The 13,289-nt window shown below is 50.9% G+C and overlaps 1 protein-coding gene across 4 annotated transcripts in view; it reads left to right on the forward strand.

The window, feature by feature from the left end:
- aspscr1 (ASPSCR1 tether for SLC2A4, UBX domain containing) overlaps positions 1 to 13,289 on the forward strand; it is a 238,060-nt gene that overhangs the window by 222,182 nt on the left and 2,589 nt on the right. For all 4 annotated transcript variants that reach the window (XM_085963844.1, XM_085963843.1, XM_085963842.1 and 1 more), the window contains one exon: positions 5,970 to 6,148. In XM_085963844.1, the coding sequence (XP_085819970.1) occupies positions 5,970 to 6,148 (179 nt within the window). The remainder of the gene's footprint in view (positions 1 to 5,969; positions 6,149 to 13,289) is intronic.

A 13,289-nucleotide genomic window follows, 5' to 3' on the forward strand; every position in this document is an offset into this window, starting at 1 on the left:
CTTTCTCTCGCGCGCTCTTTCTCTCGCGCGCTCTTTCTCTCGCGCGCTCTTTCTCTCGCGCGCTCTTTCTCTCGCGCGCGCTCTTTCTCTCGCGCGCGCTCTTTCTCTCGCGCGCGCTCTTTCTCTCGCGCGCGCTCTTTCTCTCGCGCGCGCTCTTTCTCTCGCGCGCTCTTTCTCTCGCGCGCTCTTTCTCTCGCGCGCTCTTTCTCTCGCGCGCTCTTTCTCTCGCGCGCTCTTTCTCTCGCGCGCTCTTTCTCTCTCGCGCGCTCTTTCTCTCTCGCGCGCTCTTTCTCTCTCGCGCGCTCTTTCTCTCGCGCGCTCTTTCTCTCGCGCGCTCTTTCTCTCGCGCGCTCTTTCTCTCGCGCGCTCTTTCTCTCGCGCGCTCTTTCTCTCGCGCGCTCTTTCTCTCTCTCTCGCGCTCTTTTTCTCTCTCTCCCTCTCCCGCTCTTTCTCTCTTTCCCTCTCTCTCTCTCCCTCTTTCTCGCTCTCCCTCTCTCTTTCTCCCTCTCACTCGCTCTCTCTCTTCCCCCCCGCTCGCTCTCCTCGCTCCCTTCCTATTGGAGGAAGAAGTAAATTGCAAGTATCGCCCATTTACCAAATACCATGTAATGGGAGGTTGCTGTTTTCTAATCAGAGTAAGGAATTGTGCAGGAAGGTTGTGAAGTGAATAATATGTCATTTAAAAGTTGCCATGATCACTGCACACTGTAGGTGGAGAGCCTTATGGGATAGAAGGCATGAAGTAGCCTGCTCAAATATTCACAACATTATCGAAATGTGAGGAATTATTTCCTGTGGCAAAATGGATGACTTGGCCAACACTGAATGATGAAATGCCACGTGTATCCTTAGTGACAAATTGAGATGTATGCTACAATTTTATTGGTTACTAGATCTACCAGTGGGCAGCAGTCCACCAAATCCTTTGTGTTTTCTTCTTTGCATGCTCCAGAATACTTCGTAAAATATACAACTTGCAGATTGCATCCGCAGTAGGTTTACTCGGAGTCTGTCTCACCATAAATATTTCATTGACTGACATGCCAGAACCTTGCAATCTCATTCCCACTAATTAGGGAATGAGATTGTTGGAACAATTAAACCAACAGGAATTTAAAATGAATGAATGTATCATTGCTCCTAGCACTATAGGCATTGTAACTCCTTTTGATTTCATTATTCAGGTCCACAATGAACTGGTAATTTTGCTGTTAACATTTAAATGTGGTTTTGTTCTTTGTTTTACTAACTGGGAAGCTGATACACTGTTGGAATTTGTAACCCGCACAAGTGGAAGTTGATTGTGCAAGGCGTTGAATGCATATTTTTACAGGTCACTTAGCTGAGCATATTTATCGTGTTTTAAGTTGTCCAGGTATTGAGTTGTTTCAGTACAAGGCAAAGGCACAGTCAATTCTTTTCAGCCAGTTGATTTTTCTAACAAAGAATACTCCAACCGAAGATGCCTTTATCAATAACTTTTCCACAGTTGCTAATTGATCTTAAAAGTGAAAGGGATAAAGGACTAGATTAAATAGGTCACCGATGATACAGGACCACAATCAAAAATAACAAAACAAAATTTGCTCAAAAGAGGCTTTACACTCCATCCTGTCTATACAGGGTGTTCACCTGCAAAATAAATTGGGAGATTAGAAGGCGTTCAGTATAAACACGCATAGTATTTCTTCCTGAAATAGCCTTCATACCCATTTTAAGTTTGAAGATGCAATTGTATTTCAGAATGCAGCTGTGAAAGAACTACTTTAAGGGCAGTGGCTGTATGCATGTCATAATTTGTCTTTCAAAGACATACTTTTTCCCCTTCAAGTATTCAGCCAATTCCCTTTTGAAAGTTATTATTGAATCTGCTTCCAACACCCTTTCAGGCCGTGTATTCCAGATCATCATAACTTGCTGTGTAAAAAAATTTTCCCCTCATCTCTCTTCTGGTTCTTTTGCCAGTTACCTTAAATCTGTGTCCTCTGCTAACTGACACTTCTGCCGCTGGAAACAGTTTATAAATCATTGGTTAGGCCTCAGTTAGAACATTGTGTGCAATTCTGGCACCACACTTCAAGAAGGATGTGAAGGCCTTGGCGAGGGTGCAGAGGCGATTTACCAGATTGATACCAGAGAGGAGAGATTTTAGCTATGTGGGGAGACGAGAGAAGCTGGAATTGTTCTCTTTAGAGCAGAGCAGGAGATTTAATAGAGGTGTTCAAAAATATGAGGGGTTTTGATAAAAGATGGGGAGAATCTGTTTCCACTGCAGGACAGCCAGTAATCGGAGGACATAGATTCAAGATCATTGGCAAAATTTGAATTTTTTTTTTACTTGGCGAGTTATGATGATCTGGAATGCACTGCCTGGAAGTGTGGTGGGAGCAGATTCATTAGTCATTTTCAAAAGGGAATTGAAGATATACTTGAAAAGGAGAAATTTGCAGGGCTATGAGGGGAAAAAGCCGGGGAGTGGGACTAATTAGATAGCTCTTTCAAAGAACCAGCACAAGCACGGTGGACCAAATGGCTGCCTTCTGTGCTGTATGATTCTAACTCGCTTGGTTCCAAGAACAACTATTGGTGACAGCTATGTGTCTGCAAACTTTACACACTTTCAAAGACGGGGAGACTTTCTAATGTAGTTAACATGTGATGACATCTTTCCAAGGGACTGGCTTGACTAGAAAACCCCCACAGAAATGTATATATTCCTAGATAGTATTTGTGTATTACTTTAATCCAGACATCCAGGCAAAGAACCTCCTTTTTAAAAAAAAAAAAAACTAATGTTAATACTTGAACTCATGAATTCAACCAGCAGTGGCTCAGTGGGCAGCGCTCTCTCTCTCTCACCTCTGAGGCAGAAGGTTGTGGGTTCAAGTCCCACTCCAGAGACTTGAGCACAAAACTCTAGGCTGACACTCCAGTGCAGTGCTGAGGGAGTGCTGCACCGTCGGAGGTGCCGTCTTCCAGATGAGACATTAAGCCGAGGCCCCGTCTGCTCTCTCAGGTGGACGTAAAAGATCCCATGGCACTATTTCGAAGAAGAGCAGGGGAGTTATCCCCGGTGTCCTGGCCAATATTTATTCCTCAACTAACATCACTAAAACACATTATCTGGTCATTATCACATTGCTGTTTGTGGGAGCTTGCTGTGCGCAAATTGACTGCAGTGTTTCCTACATTACAACAGTGACTACACTTCAAAAAGTACTTCATTGACTGTAAAGCGCTTTAGGACATCCTGAGGTTGTGAAAGGCGCTATAGAAATGCAAGATCTTTCTTTGACTTTCTTTTCAATCTCTTGGACTATCTAAAGGTAGAAAAAACCCACAAATATTATGAGACGTAGGACAGAGCTCTTGCTACCATCACAAGCATCATGCTTTTTTAATTAGATCGTAGCCTTGTAACCACTCCCTGGTATTACGTGTAAATTAGCTAAGCTAACTTGTATCACCATTTTTCTGTCTAACCATAACCTCATAGTCTGCATAAACAACTCAGATTGTCATAGTGTCATAACGAAACAGAAGGAGGCCATTCGGCCCATCGAGTCCGTGCCGGCTCTCTGTAGAGCAATCCAGTCAGTCTCATTCCCCCGCTCTATCCCCGTAGCCCTGCAAGTTTATTTCCCTCAAGTGCCTATCCAGTCTCCCCTTGAAAACACTGAGTGTCTCCGCTTCCACCACTTCCGTCAGCAGCGACTTCCAGGTCCTCACCACTCGCTGCGTAAAAATGTTTTTCCTCACGTCCCACCTGTATCTCTTGCCCAAAACCTTAAATCTGTGTCCCCTAGTCCTTGTACCATCAATTAGTGGGAACAGCCTTTCCCCGTCTAGCCTATCCAAACCCGTCATAATCTTGTACACCTCTATCAAATCACCCCTCAACCTCCTTTGCTCTAATGAAAACAAATCCAGCTTCTCCAACCTGTCCTTGTAGCTAAGATCCCCCATCCCCGGAACCATTCTGGTAAATCTCCTCTGCACCCTCTCGAGGACCTTCACATCCATCCTAAAGTGTGGTGACCAGAACTGGACGAATGACTCCAGTTGTGGCCTAACCAGCGCTTTATAAAGGTTCAGCATAACTTCTCTACTTTTGTACTCAATACCTCTATTTATGAAGCCCAAGATCCCATATGCTTTGCTAACCACTCTCTCAATATGTCCCGCCACCTTCAGGGACCTATGCACATTACCTCCCAGGCCCCTCTGTCCCTGCACACTCTTTAAAACTGTGCCATTAAGTGTATATTGCCTCTCCCTGTTCCTTCTGCCAAAATACATCACCTCACACTTCTCTGTATTAAATTCCATCTGCCACTTGTCTGCCCATTCTGCTAGCCTTTCTATGTCCTGTTGCGGTCGATTGGTATCATCCTCACTGTTTGCCACACCCCAAAGTTTGGTGTCATCGGCAAATTTAGAAATTGTACTCTGTATTCCAATATCCAGGTCATTTATATATAAATATATATATATATGTATTGAAAAAAGCAGTGGCCCCAGCACTGACCCTTGTGCAGATTTTGAGGGGTGGGATTTGCTCCTCTTGATATAACTGCCTCTTCTCCTGTGTAGTCAACTCAACTGGACAAGCAGCTGTCTGTTTTCTCAATGAGAGAAAGGAGATGTAATGTGTGAATTATACAAGTAATAGGGAATGAATTCTGGACAGGCAGCATGAATATCCATCATTTCTTTGGCATATGTATTTTTCAGCCCTTGTGGCTGTGCTGTTGATTATGCTGCCCTCAGAATAACTTGGAACTGCATGCAGAGCTATAGTTCACCCCAACGTCCGAGATTCTAGTTTTTTTTAACGGTATATGGTCATCTTGTGTGGCGCGCTGGTGCAGAAAGCAGAGTAAGAGGATGCAGGTTCTCATTTGCAGCCATCCTGTCTTTAGGACATTTTGGTGGCTATGCAATCTACCCCCCCCCCCCCCCCGCCCCAACACAAAAAATTGAAGAGAGTCTCCTTCTGACTCTTGCAGCAAATTATCTCATGGGTGCATTGCCAGAGGCCAGGAGCAGGCTGTTCACTCGTTCTCTCAGCTGGGGACGGTGAAAGAATGAGGGTAAGAGGAGCGATTTGTTTTTCCCCTCAGAGAAATGGCTTCTCCTTGTGTTTCTCTTAAATTCCACACTCACCGTTTTGTTGCCAGTGGTCCTCAGCTGGGAATTAGAAGAGTTCATAATAGATTATTTCTTCCAGAACTTTGATATCTGGGCTGCCCTGCTTCACAGCAGCAGGCTAATCTGCCTGAAACCAGAGACAAGTGAGCTAGACTCTTGTCCTTTCTTTCTCGATAGAGCACTTAAGTTGGCAGCTGTGAGTTAACAAAACCCACATTTACAACAGACCAGTTGGAGAATCAGCATCGTTTGAGAAGCAGAGTGTGGAAATGGGCTTCTTGCTGCTTTGTTATTGACACCCTTGGTAGTTAAAGGTTTTTCATTGATGCAAACTGCATCAAAAACACCTTATAAATATGGGTGCATCAAAGGTAACTTTTGTTTCTTCACAGTACACAAGCACAGCAAGTATGTTAGCACAAGTCACACTGTGAGCAATTCTTAGTCCGCTCAACAGGACCTCCTGCTTATATTTTTCAGGAAGTCTTTTAGCAGGAGAGCGTCAAATACTGTCAACAGTCAGGTGACATGTGCATGTGGTGTCATGCCAGGTCAGATCGAGAAACCAGGGCAGCTGAAGAAACGAAGGCCAGCAGGAAGCAGTTTGTGATTAGCGGACTGGCTTTTGTCTGTTTGATTTAACCCCTGCAGCTTTGAGACTCTCTGATCAGCTAATTACCTCTGGGTCACAAAGTCCCCTTTGTTCATGGTGGTTGGGTTCTGATAGAACCCTGCATGGGTCTGAAAGGACTCTTAAGCTTGAAAGTGGTGTCCAAGTTGTGTGCAGTTCCTAATGATTCATTCTCCATCCTCTTCAGCTGTATTCCCAGACTTGCAACCCCTTCAACTAGTTCATTGACTTCCGAAGCGGCACTTCAAACCCCTGCTAAGGGTGAGGAAGAGGATGAGGTGAGGAAAGAGCCTGTGACAAATGCAGCAAGTTCTAAGCCAGTTCAAACTGACCCGAGTAAAGTTCCCAAATGGCTCAAAATGCCAGGTAAGTCGGACTCGTTTTATTGTAATATTTTAAGCTCGAAAACTTTTTTAAAAATGCAAAAGCACAGGAAACACTTTTGAATAACTCACTTGCTGTGTCTCTCTCTCACTCTCGCTTTCACTCACACAGTTGTGTACTCTTCCACTCACAGTTGTGTACTCGTCCACTCGCACAGTTGTGTCCACTCGCACAGTTGTGTACTCTTCCACTCGCACAGTTGTGTCCACTCGCACAGTTGTGTACTCTTCCACTCACACAGTTGTGTACTCTTCCACTCGCACAGTTGTGTACTCGTCCACTCGCACAGTTGTGTACTCGTCCACTCGCACAGTTGTGTACTCGTCCACTCGCACAGTTGTGTACTCGTCCACTCGCACAGTTGTGTCCACTCGCACAGTCGCGCACTCTTCCACTCGCACAGTCGCGCACTCTTCCACTCGCACAGTCGTGCACTCGTCCACTCGCACAGTCGTGCACTCGTCCACTCGCACAGTCGTGCACTCGTCCACTCGCACAGTCGTGCACTCGTCCACTCGCACAGTCGTGCACTCGTCCACTCGCACAGTCGTGCACTCGTCCACTCGCACAGTCGTGCACTCGTCCACTCGCACAGTCGTGCACTCGTCCACTCGCACAGTCGTGCACTCGTCCACTCGCACAGTCGTGCACTCGTCCACTCGCGCACTCGTCCACTCGCACAGTCGCGCACTCGTCCACTCGCACAGTCGCGCACTCGTCCACTCGCACAGTCGCGCACTCGTCCACTCGCGCACTCGCGCACTCGTCCACTCGCGCACTCGCACAGTCGCGCACTCGTCCACTCGCACAGTCGTGCACTCGCGCACTCGTCCACTCGCACAGTCGCGCACTCGTCCACTCGCGCAGTCGTGCACTCGTCCACTCACACAGTCGTGCACTCGTCCACTCGCGCACTCGTGCACTCGCACAGTCGCGCACTCGTCCACTCGCACAGTCGCGCACTCGTCCACTCGCACAGTCGCGCACTCGTCCACTCGCACAGTCGCGCACTCGTCCACTCGCACAGTCGCGCACTCGTCCACTCGCACAGTCGCGCACTCGTCCACTCGCGCAGTCGCGCACTCGTCCACTCGCGCAGTCGCGCACTCGTCCACTCGCGCACTCGCCCACTCGCACAGTCGCGCACTCGTCCACTCGCACAGTCGCGCACTCGCACAGTCGCGCACTCGTCCACTCGCGCAGTCGCGCACTCGTCCACTCACACAGTCGTGCACTCGCACAGTCGCGCACTCGTCCACTCGCACAGTCGCGCACTCGTCCACTCGCACAGTCGCGCACTCGTCCACTCGCACAGTCGCGCACTCGCACAGTCGCGCACTCGTACAGTCGCGCACTCGTCCACTCGCACAGTCGCGCACTCGTCCACTCGCACAGTCGCGCACTCGTCCACTCGCACAGTCGCGCACTCGTCCACTCGCACAGTCGCGCACTCGCACAGTCGCGCACTCGTCCACTCGCACAGTCGCGCACTCGTCCACTCGCACAGTCGCGCACTCGTCCACTCGCACAGTCGCGCACTCGTCCACTCGCACAGTCGCGCACTCGTCCACTCGCACAGTCGCGCACTCGTCCACTCGCACAGTCGCGCACTCGTCCACTCGCACAGTCGCGCACTCGTCCACTCGCACAGTCGCGCACTCGTCCACTCGCACAGTCGCGCACTCGTCCACTCGCACAGTCGCGCACTCGTCCACTCGCACAGTCGCGCACTCGTCCACTCGCACAGTCGCGCACTCGTCCACTCGCACAGTCGCGCACTCGTCCACTCGCACAGTCGCGCACTCGTCCACTCGCACAGTCGCGCACTCGTCCACTCGCACAGTCGCGCACTCGTCCACTCGCACAGTCGCGCACTCGCACAGTCGCGCACTCGTCCACTCGCACAGTCGCGCACTCGTCCACTCGCACAGTCGCGCACTCGTCCACTCGCGCACTCGTCCACTCGCACAGTCGCGCACTCGTCCACTCGCACAGTCGCGCACTCGTCCACTCGCACAGTCGCGCACTCGTCCACTCGCACAGTCGCGCACTCGTCCACTCGCACAGTCGCGCACTCGTCCACTCGCGCACTCGTCCACTCGTCCAGTCGCGCACTCGTCCACTCGCCCAGTCGCGCACTCGTCCACTCGCACAGTCGCGCACTCGTCCACTCGCACAGTCGCGCACTCGTCCACGCGCACAGTCGCGCACTCGTCCACGCGCACAGTCGCGCACTCGTCCACGCGCACAGTCGCGCACTCGTCCACGCGCACAGTCGCGCACTCGTCCACGCGCACAGTCGCGCACTCGTCCACGCGCACAGTCGCGCACTCGTCCACGCGCACAGTCGCGCACTCGTCCACGCGCACAGTCGCGCACTCGTCCACGCGCACAGTCGCGCACTCGTCCACGCGCACAGTCGCGCACTCGTCCACGCGCACAGTCGCGCACTCGTCCACGCGCACAGTCGCGCACTCGTCCACGCGCACAGTCGCGCACTCGTCCACGCGCACAGTCGCGCACTCGTCCACGCGCACAGTCGCGCACTCGTCCACGCGCACAGTCGCGCACTCGTCCACGCGCACAGTCGCGCACTCGTCCACGCGCACAGTCGCGCACTCGTCCACGCGCACAGTCGCGCACTCGTCCACGCGCACAGTCGCGCACTCGTCCACGCGCACAGTCGCGCACTCGTCCACGCGCACAGTCGCGCACTCGTCCACGCGCACAGTCGCGCACTCGTCCACGCGCACAGTCGCGCACTCGTCCACGCGCACAGTCGCGCACTCGTCCACGCGCACAGTCGCGCACTCGTCCACGCGCACAGTCGCGCACTCGTCCACGCGCACAGTCGCGCACTCGTCCACGCGCACAGTCGCGCACTCGTCCACGCGCACAGTCGCGCACTCGTCCACGCGCACAGTCGCGCACTCGTCCACGCGCACAGTCGCGCACTCGTCCACGCGCACAGTCGCGCACTCGTCCACGCGCACAGTCGCGCACTCGTCCACGCGCACAGTCGCGCACTCGTCCACGCGCACAGTCGCGCACTCGTCCACGCGCACAGTCGCGCACTCGTCCACGCGCACAGTCGCGCACTCGTCCACGCGCACAGTCGCGCACTCGTCCACGCGCACAGTCGCGCACTCGTCCACGCGCACAGTCGCGCACTCGTCCACGCGCACAGTCGCGCACTCGTCCACGCGCACAGTCGCGCACTCGTCCACGCGCACAGTCGCGCACTCGTCCACGCGCACAGTCGCGCACTCGTCCACGCGCACAGTCGCGCACTCGTCCACGCGCACAGTCGCGCACTCGTCCACGCGCACAGTCGCGCACTCGTCCACGCGCACAGTCGCGCACTCGTCCACGCGCACAGTCGCGCACTCGTCCACGCGCACAGTCGCGCACTCGTCCACGCGCACAGTCGCGCACTCGTCCACGCGCACAGTCGCGCACTCGTCCACTCGCACAGTCGTGCACTCGTCCACTCTCTTACACATGCTTTCACTTGATCTATTCACCTGTTACCTTCATATTTTTGATGTTTTCTTGCCGACCCCTCTTCCCTACACCTACCCGTCTTTCACAGTCAGGGGACTGTGCTGGAGGCCTGAATCCATCTGCCAATGTTAGTTTTTGCTATCTGCTAGGAGGTATATGAGAATAGCCAGCAGTGACTATGGTGATTTTCCTTCCCTGTCTCTGGGGGAATGACTGACTGACTTCCAATTCCCACTTGCCCAAGCCCATCGGGGTGAGTGGTTCCGACCACTCCCATGGCACCCTGTGAAGAAACTATCCTGATGGAATGGCCCGTAAAATTGGGTTTCTGCTTACTTGTTTGTTATATCTGTCAATTCACAATTGATTGCCAGTGTACTTCGACCTATAACCTGTGCTTAGTTTTAAAAGCTTGATTTTTACATTTATATTAAAATCAATACAGAAATATTCAAAATGGGCACTGTGAACAACTTAGAATTAAGTTGACCATCTCCCCCTATTTGTATTGTCAAATAACTTTTTTAAATGATTTTGGGGATGTGGGCGTCGCTGGCAGGGCTGGCGTTTCTTGCCCACCCCTAGTTGCTCTGACAGGGTGGTGATGAGCCGCCTCTCGAACCGCCGTATTGTAGCGGTTTGATACTTGAGTGGCTTACTGGGCGACTTCAGAGGGCAGTTAAGAGTCAACCACATTGGTGTGGGACTGGAATCACAGGATAGGCCGGGTAAGGACGGCAGGGTTCCTTCACTAAAGGACATTAGTGAATCAGTTGGGTATTTATGACAATCTGACAGCTTCATGCTCACTTTTCCAGATTTAAAATAATACTGAATACAAATTTACAAACTGCCATGGTGGGATTTGAATTTGCGTTCCCTGGCTTACTAGTCCAGTAACATAACTACTACACTACCATTCTCTATGTTAACGTCTGAAGGTCATGAGTTCAAGTCCCACTCCAGGAGGAGGGAGGCTCCATGAATATCCCCATCCTCAATGATGGTGGAGCCCAGCACGTGAGTGCAAAAGACAAGGCTGAAGCATTTGCAACCAACTTTAGCCAGAAGTGCCGAATGGATAATCCATATCGGCCTCCTCCTGAGGTCCCCGCCATCGCAGAAGCCAGTCTTCAGCCAATTAGATTCACTCCACGTGATCTCAAGAAACGGCTCAGCGCACTGAATACAGCAAAGGCTATGGGCCCTGACAACATCCCGGCTATCGTGCTGAAGACTTGTGCTCCAGAACTAACCGCGCCTCTAGCCAAGTTGTTCCAGTGTAGCCACAACACTGGCATCAATCCGACAATGTGGAAAACTGCCCAGGTATGTCCTGTCCACAAAAAGCAGGACATATCCAACCCGGCCAATTACCGCCCCATCAATTTACTCTCAATCATCAGCAAAGTGATGGAAGGTGTCATCGACAGTGCTATCAAGCGGCACTTACTCACCAATAACCTGCTCACCGATGCCTAGTTTGGATTCCGCCAAGACCACTCGGCTCCGGACCTCATTGCAGCCTTGGTCCAAACATGGACAAAGGAGCTAAATTCCAGAGGTGAGGTAAGAGTGACTGCCCTTGACATCAAGGCAGCATTTGACCGAGTCTGGCATCAAGGAGCCCTAGTAAAACTGATGGCAATGGGAATCGGGGAGGAAAACACTCCACTGGCTTGAGTCATACCTAGCACACAGGAAGATGGTTGTGGTGGTTGGAGGTCAATCATCACAGCCCCAGGATATCGCTACAGGAGTTCCTCAGGGGAGTGTCCTATTCCCAACCATCTTCAGCTGCTTCATCAATGATCTTCCCTCCAACATAAGGTCAGAAATGGAGATGTTCGCTGATGACTGCACAGTGTTCAGCACCATTCACAACTCCTTAGATAATGAAGCAGCCCATGCACGCATGCAACAAAACTTAGCTTGGGCTGATAAGTGGCAGGTAACATTTGCGCCACGGAAGTGCCAGGCAATGACTATCTCCAACAAGCGAGCGTCTAACCACCTCCCCTTGATATTCAACGGCATTACCATCACCGAATCCCCCACCATCAACATCCTGGGGGTTACCATTGACCAGAAACTTAACCGGACCAGCCACATAAATACTGTGGCAACAAGAGCAGGTCAGAGGCTGGATATTCTGCGGCGAGTGTCTCACCACCTGACTCCCCAAAGCCTTTCCACTATCTACAAGGCACAAGTCAGGAGTGTGATGGAATACTCTCCACTTGCCTGGATGAGTGCAGCTCCAACAACACTCAAGAAGCTCGACACCATCCAGGACAAAGCAGCCCGCTTGATTGGCACCCCATCCACCACCTTAAACATTCACTCCCTCCACCACCGACATACCGTGGCTGCAGTGTGCACCATCTACAAGATGCACTGCAGCAACTCGCCAAGGCTTCTTCGACAGCACCTCCCAAACCCGCGATCTCTTCCGCCTAGAAGGACAAGGGCAGCAGGCGCATGGGAACACCACCACCTCCAAGTTCCCCTCCAAGTCGCACACCATCCTGACTTGGAAGTATATCGCCGATCCTTCATCGTCGCTGGGTCAAAATCCTAGAACTCCCTCGATAACAGCACTGGGAGCACCTTCACCACACAGACTGCAGCAGTTCAAGGCGGCGGCTCACCACCACCTTCTCAAGGGCAATAAAGGATGGGCAATAAATGCTGGCCTTGCCAGCGACACCCACATCCCATAAACGAATAAAAAAATAAACTCCAGAGACTTGAGCACGAAAAAAAATCTTGGCTGACGCTCCAGTGCAGTACTGAGGGAGTGCTGCAGTGTCAGAGGTGCCGTCTTTCGGATGAGACGTTAAACTGAGGCCCGTCTGCCCACTCAGGTAGACGTAAAAGATCCCATGGCACTATTTCGAAGAAGAGCAGGGGAGTTATCCCCGGTGTCCTGGGCCAATATGTATCCCTCAACCAACATCACTAAAACACATTATCTTGTCATTGTCACATTGCTGTTCGTGGGACCTTGCTGTGCGCAATTGGCTGCCGCATTTCCTACATTACAACAGTGACAAGATTTTAAAAAGTACTTCATGTAAAGTGGTTTGGGATGTCCTGAGGTCATGAAAGCGCTATATAAATGCAAGTCTTTCTTTCTAAACAGTTTTTTTGGGAAACAGCATGGATTGAAGATAGCAGTTAATGTTATCCATCACTTTTGGTCCATTCAAAATAAAGCCTATGTTTTAAAACCACATCCAATAATATAAGTTGGGAACAGCGGCAGGTGCTGGTTAAATGAACAGTTGAGTTAATCTGAATCATTTATTAGTCGAAGTCCGCTGGAATTCAGTGATGAATTGACGTGATTGTGAGAGATGGATAGCTTCTTCCTGGAGCAAAGCAGGACAATAGTAAAATGGCACTTTGGAAGCTGGAGATCTCTGTTCCTTTGAAATTAGAAAAAGTGAAGTTAGATCAAAAGGGACTGGCACTAGCCCATCTTGTAACTATTATTTTTTAAAATACAGTTGGGAACCCCACCAAAAAAACACTGCTCTCTGATTTACCACAGCTTCTGATATATAATTCATGTTGTTTGACTCCCTTGTTAATGGCAAACTGATATAAACTGCAC

This window comes from Somniosus microcephalus, chromosome 21 (assembly GCF_052327205.1).
Source record: "Somniosus microcephalus isolate GS21.2 chromosome 21, FLI_Smic_1.0, whole genome shotgun sequence".
Lineage (NCBI taxonomy): Eukaryota > Metazoa > Chordata > Chondrichthyes > Squaliformes > Somniosidae > Somniosus > Somniosus microcephalus.